Source organism: Gavia stellata, chromosome 1 (assembly GCF_030936135.1).
Source record: "Gavia stellata isolate bGavSte3 chromosome 1, bGavSte3.hap2, whole genome shotgun sequence".
NCBI classification, from domain to species: domain Eukaryota; kingdom Metazoa; phylum Chordata; class Aves; order Gaviiformes; family Gaviidae; genus Gavia; species Gavia stellata.
In genome coordinates, this window is record NC_082594.1 from 119,424,029 (window position 1) to 119,430,901 (window position 6,873).

A 6,873-nucleotide genomic window follows, 5' to 3' on the forward strand; every position below is an offset into this window, starting at 1 on the left:
CTTCTAAACGAATATCCTTCCTAGAGGTTTTAGGTGCATCTCTTGTTCTTTCCTGAACCCAGAACTTTCTTGCCTGACCTCCTACCCTAGTTTCAAAAATTCCAATCCAGGATCATCCTGTGCACACCTGAGAGCCCAAAATGAGACATCTCTTGAGCACTGTCCCAAATCCTGTTGTCATTATACTCTTCCCCATCCCAAATGCTATGCTACCCTTCAGCCCTGCTCTAATTCCCAATTCTTTTCATCCCAGGACTTGCTATTCTTTCCCAGGCCTTTTCTTTAAATTCCCTAGCCCACTTCAAAAAGCTGGAGAAATCTTTCATATTCTGTGCTTCCAACCAGCTTATATCAGAGTTTTCTATGCCATTCAAGTATCCTCTACTTTCCTCCCATTCATTCACTAACACCGTGCTGCCATGACTCCTCGTGACCTTTGTGTTTGGGGCTGCTGCCATGACTTCACCCCCTTCCCTTTCTGTTCTCATACCCCCAACCCTGCAAATCTTAGAGGTTGCCCACACCTACTGCTGCCCTTCTATGAGCTGTTACAGTGCACTGCCTCCCTGCCCATTTGGCGTTGTGTAGGAATATAACCTCACCTCATATTTTAGGATTTCTGATTCCTCAAGAAACTACTTTTTTAGACTTCCAGTTCTTTCTAAAAGTTCCAAAGTTCACTGTTTTCTCTGGAGATTCGTACTAATTTTTCCACAGTGGGAGCAGATTAAATACTAATTTTTAACACCATATTAATTTTTCATGAGCAGATGGATTTATTAATTTCAGTTATTCTTTTTAAAACAGATAATCTTGACAGTGCTGAAGATTGGCTAATAAATGTGACTATGACTATTCGCCCATCCACAGACACTGGTGTTATGTTTGCCTTGGTTTCTAATGAAACAGTGCCTCTTGCTTTGTCCATAGTGGACTCTAACTCCTCTGACTCACAGGTGATCTTACAATTATCATAGCAGCTAATATACATATAAGTCACACCTCTTGTTTTTGTCTCACTTAACTTTCTACTGCATTTGTAAAAAAAAACAAACTAAAAAAAGCTACTCACACTGACTTGCAGTGGAGCTGGTAGGCTGAATTAATATTTTGAAAAGCACTTAGATCATGTAGTGATGTGCAGAAAATATATTACTATTAACGATTGCTACAGCAGTGACTAAGCACTAAGTGCTCTTATGTCAGGTACTATCCATTACATCATGTCTTCTTTAACCTTTCTTTCCAAATGCACAAAGCAGAAAGAGGAATATGACAAAAGTATAATGATGATATTACAGTAATAGCATCATGTTAGTTTCAATTTATAAACAGATCTTTTTATCCTGAAGTTTCCATTTACGTCTGTTTACATCAGGCATCCCAAGATAGAGCATGATTATACACCATGGCTAATTCATGCTTTTGCCCAAAATAAGAACCTATAGTGACTGCTTGGTTACCTTTGAAGCTGTAGCAGTACTCTATTGCCTTTAAGAGAAACAGGATTTCACCTCAGAACCATAGCCAAAGATTTTTTTGCAGTGAACATTCTCACTTATAAATTTAATAATATAAATGAATGGCACATGCATCACCAAAGGTGATGATTATACATCAACTTTGGTAACTTTTCCAACTTACGGTACCAGTTTTTAAAATGTGGCTCTAACATTTCCTTTTCTTCTATTTCCAAATATAAAATGCATCAGAACTAAGTAAAATTGTGTGTTAAAGTTACACGTGACATCTTTTGTGACCTACCATTCTTCCGTTTAGAAAATCATTGTGACCATTGGAAACATCACTGTTGCACATCTGGAATCAAAGAAGTTATGTACACCCAGAAAAGTGCTGGTTGGACTTGTAGTAACCAAACAGCAACTTGAACTGTCTGTTGATTCACACACAGACAGAAGCAATTCAGAGCAACTGTCTATCCTTCATCAAGCAATGATGGCAAATGTTGATACCTACTTGGGCGGCCTGCCAGGTGAATTATTTTTCTTTTCATTAATTTGATCATTTGTACAAGCCTGATTATATCCAGCCTTACCCAAGCTAGAAAAAGCCTACAACTATGGAAAAAGAAACAGGTTTTTTTCCTCAAGTGGTTCTTGTTTCGTTCAGTTTATTCAGCTTTTGAAGGATGCCGCTTTTCAACAGTAGCATTATTAGGCCCATTAAAAGCCATGAGTCTCTCTAGAGGTTTGAATTTGGAAAAATGTCTTGATTTTTGAGCTGGGGAGGAGTGAGCCATTGCATATTTCTGACATGCCACCAGCTGGCACAATTTAGGAACTGCATCAAGCATGTAAGAAAACCGGGCATTTGGAAGTAAATTGTCAGAAGTGGAGAAGAAGTCAGGAATATGGTTTCAGCAATTGAACTCTGGGCAATAGATGACTGGCGATCTTTATGAAACAGAAAATATGTTGAAACAGCAAATATTTTGTTTAAAGCAAGCTGCAAGTGTATCTCCATCTTAAAGACATGTACAAACATTATTTTGTACAGTATGCCTCTTTGTTAATTAATTCCGCGCAACCAGTGCGGCCTAAATGAGACTTGCACAGTTCTATGACAGCACTGTTATCATCACTGGAATAAAAAGAGCAGAAGGGCACAATTCTACAGGGCTGTTTGTGCAGTACCTCAGCTTACAGCAAAATAAAATCACAAGGAAGCAACATTTCCTCGTTCCGCAGACAATAAAGTCTATCTTCTAGGAGGGATAGGATCATTAACATCTGAAAAAAAAGATGATGCTCTTGAGATCAGCTTCTAGGCATCCTCATTCTAGTTGCTGAAAGTACTTGGATCACCTTATGTCTACCTTCTAAGAATCCAGTTGTACCCTAAGACCTTAGAGCAATGCCTGCTTTATTTTGTGCTTAGCATATTGTTTCCTGGAAGTGTATCCATGATCTGATGTTGCCATAACTCAAACAATACCTAGAGGAGCAACAGATAAAGTGAGTGTTTTACAGAGAATTCACTTCAAAGAAGCAGTAAGGAAGCAGTAAAATGAGTGGCGTTCCCAGGGGTCTCCTATCTGAGAACTTGCAGATTTGAATCCAGAGTAGCTTTCTGGCAAAAGCAAGATGGTTCTTTCTGTGATCTCAAAACCCATAAACATCCGTTTGTAGAGCAGGACAAGAACAGTGGATTCCAGGAAACAAACTATTGGTTCACTGTTGTTAATACAGAAAATGCTATTATGAAAAACATGCATGTAGTTAGGTTTCTGGATGGGAATAGATTTCTAACACATATTTCAAACTCTACGGACCTTTTTCAGCTTTGCTGACTTTATCTCAATCTTAAAGAAAAGGGAGAAGAACTGAAGTGTTTCCTGCCAAATTGCTCTTTTCTCTCACGGCTGACTAATGGACAGGGAATGGAGTATTACCCATGTTTTTGCTAATCTGAAAAATGCATAAGAAATTGCATGCCTTGGCCTAATAAATTGAATGTGTTTCTGTGCAGATGTTCCTCTGGGTGCTACGTTAGTAACTGCTTTTTATAATGGCTGCATGGAGGTGAAGGTCAACAACAGACAGCTGGATCTGGATGAAGCCATTTCCAAACACAATGACATCAGATCTCACTCGTGCCCACTGATTATGCAGTAACCATTCAATTCTTAATTTAACTTTTTTCTTTCAGATAAAATTTGCGTAATTAGTCTCATGCCATAATGAAGCCTGTATTATTTTATTCAAGATGTGCCAGGAAAATAATCAACAGCATGTTTTTCCTCTCTTTTATATAGAATGAGGGAAAAAAATCCCCTCTCTTTTCAGCTGTAAAGAGACAATCAAGATAAAAATTCAGTAAAAATCTTCTTTTATTCATATCAGTGATAAATCTTAAAGCTAGATTTGTCTTCCATGGTCATAGTATGCTCTTGATCTATTTAGTTTGGAGAGAAAGTTCAGGAAGTTCTGTTTAGAACGAGTTTTACTTCTTATTTTTCATATATCAGCACAAAGTTACAAGTTGCAAATTTTGGTAATGTGTTTGAATCTGAACAAAACCAGTCTCATTAAACTTTTCCAAGCATAACATACAAAGAGAAATCTCTACAGGTTTTGTAATATGTGCTTTTGGTAAAGAAAATATACCCCGGAATCCGGAGCTCAAGATTTCTGTGAATATGTTTACAAGTTGTATCAATATTGGTTAAACAACTTCAAAATGGAAATGTTTTTGTAAGTAGCTCAATTTCTGAAAATAGCTCTTGTTATACTGTACCAGCTTTAATTTTTCTATCTTACGAACCCAGCTTTAGACTTTTTACAGAGTTCTGGATTAGGTCAGGTAATTTACTTTCAAAGTGGGTTAAAATACACCCTGGGCAATTTTGGAAAGCAGAGGAGATGGCTTGAAAGAAGGAGCTCTGGTCTTCATCACAGCACATCAAACTGGAATTTGCTAAGTAAAGCTGAGAAATTGTGGCAAACATTTCTTGCATTTGTGACAAATCTAGCACTCCTCAATATGAGCATCCTCTAATGGTCCATCATATTCCCTTTATCTAGGTCAACCTTGCATTCGCAGAGCCCTAGAAGAGATTCATTTGTGAGCCCTATTGCAGTTGTGTTTCTGACATACCTGAAAGCCTAAATTTTTCTAGTAACATCAGAATGTAAAGCCATATTCTGCTCAGCCAGCTTTAATGGAACAGGTAATTAGAAAAGTATTGTTTTCCTCAGTTGTGCTCATTTCAAGCATTTCTAATATTTCTTTAACATCCTTTGAGTGTTCTTTCCACTTCCAACCTCATTTTCACACAACCAGAAGCCTCCCTGTGCAGCTCACCTAGTAGTTTTGTTAACCCCAAACCAAATAAATAGCAAGAGAATTGCTGTAAGTGATGAATATATACTCTCATCCATCAACCAGAGAGACATTTATCTGCCAGGATTCTTGACCTGAGGTTTGCTTTCTTTGTTTGAAACATTGAAGTGGAAATGTATGTACAGAAGGATGGATTGTGACAATATTCATTTTGAGGATTGCCTTTCTCCAGAGATATTCCCAGTGACGTTAGTGAGGTTTCTTTCCTTGTTGAGTACTAACATTAGTACATCAGTATCGCAGAATCTGAACCCATCTTTCAATGTTATTGCTTTGTCTGAGGTTATTGCTAACTTTACTTCCCACTTGTGTAACGTGATACAGGCTTTGCTCTCACTTTCACACCAGCCAGCCTCAGTACAGTCTCCGAATCTGTCCAGCACTGGTTCATACGTAGCTGCTTATCAGCAGGAATACCGTACAGCTGACACCCAGGAGCTAATTGCCAGTGAACTACTAATTCACTTTTCTAGGACGGCATGTAGAAAAAGCTTTGATTTATCCAGACGCCATGGATGGGGAAATAACTGCAGGAAAGCATTCCTCCCTGCTCTCCTCCGTCCCAACACACACATTCTTCATTGGGGCCTAAGTTGAAGAACAACTTGCCTGAAATAAAGCAGGTTTTGCATGCAAGGTGGAGCGGAATTGGAACTTTTGACATCAAATACTATAAATGAAGTAATCGTGTATCTCAGCAGCACCCACTGAATTCTGGAAAGCCCTTGGGTCAGCCTCTTTGCTTTGTACAACAAACACAGAAATGATGAGATTAGGAAGACAAAGTAAAATGTCAGCAATACTCTAAATGCTTATGTCAGCCTGTGCAAACAGGAAAGGAAAAGGTTTGTTTTGGGTTTTTCTTTAGGTTTTGTTTGTTTAAGTGTAATAAATGGTATAGAGGTGAAATTAAAGAAAACAAAAATCACTTAATTTTCCCACACAGGCATCATTTCTTTTTGTTTTCATGGAAAAATATTTTAGAGTATTGTAGTTATAATGAAACCTCTGCACCTTTTTTTTTTTTTAATGTAAAAGTGCCTCCCTATTGTAAGAATTAAATAAAATGAAAAGAAACTTGCAAATGCTGCTTTAAGTTGTATTTGCGTATCTTTGTTCATTGTCACTGTGCAAAACTTGTTCTAGTGGTCAGATGGCTTAGGAAATTGTGATAATCTTCAGCATCAAAGAAAAGAATTGGCTCAGATAACATGCTATCCAAATAGGCATCCGTATTTTCTACATAAATTTTTAAGCTTATTAATTGTTTAATATTGCCTGAGGAAATTATGCTTTGCTTAAAACTACATGTGGAAGAAAGGATATCAGTGAGAGTTACTGACTCCTATCTTTTCTCCTTCATCAGATGTATTTAATTGTATTTTTAGGTATAATCATTTCAGCAAGGGCCATTCAGTGTTTATACAGAACAGCTGGACCTGCTCTGTGCTTTTTCAGCTCCTGTGCACCATGTGTTACAAATCAGTACATCCTAATTTCCTTGAAAATGAAATGTAGTCATGGAATCGGTTCTCATTTGTACTAGAGCAGCTTCCTGCTTATATGCCTGATCTAAGCTTACTTTACATGCTTTAATGTCTCCTGGTAGAGATAATTGGCTAGGTTGTTTGCAAATACCTTCACTGTAGATATTCGAGATTAGCTGTAGAGCTGTCAGAGAAAGAGAGGCCAAACTAATTTTCCGTCATTCTAGTCCTGCTTATCACTGACCAATGCGCTGATGTTGGTCCTTTGATGTCATTAGTCATATGTACATGCTAATATTTGCTGCCTCAGCAACCTTCTTAGATCAAAATAATCACCCTGATTTGGGAGCAATTTCATGTTTTATCTGCCAAAAACAACAGTTATGTACCAAAAACAATTAGATACAAGGAAAACCACAGGAGCTAATACCAAAGGGGTAAGGCAGGCATCACTTTGTGAATGAAAAAGAACCGAGATACTCAGACTCTGGTTTTGTCCCACATTCTTTTCCTGACCACAGTC

The 6,873-nt window shown here is 37.8% G+C and overlaps 1 protein-coding gene across 1 annotated transcript in view; it reads left to right on the forward strand.

Moving 5' to 3' along the window:
* Positions 1-5,931, forward strand: part of PROS1 (protein S) — a 30,665-nt gene extending 24,734 nt beyond the window's left edge. The window contains exons 13-15 of the mRNA XM_059835873.1: positions 808-956; positions 1,780-1,993; positions 3,490-5,931. Of these exons, the coding sequence (XP_059691856.1) occupies positions 808-956; positions 1,780-1,993; positions 3,490-3,635 (509 nt within the window). The 3' untranslated portion in view covers positions 3,636-5,931. The remainder of the gene's footprint in view (positions 1-807; positions 957-1,779; positions 1,994-3,489) is intronic.
* The last annotated feature ends 942 nt before the right edge of the window (positions 5,932-6,873 follow it).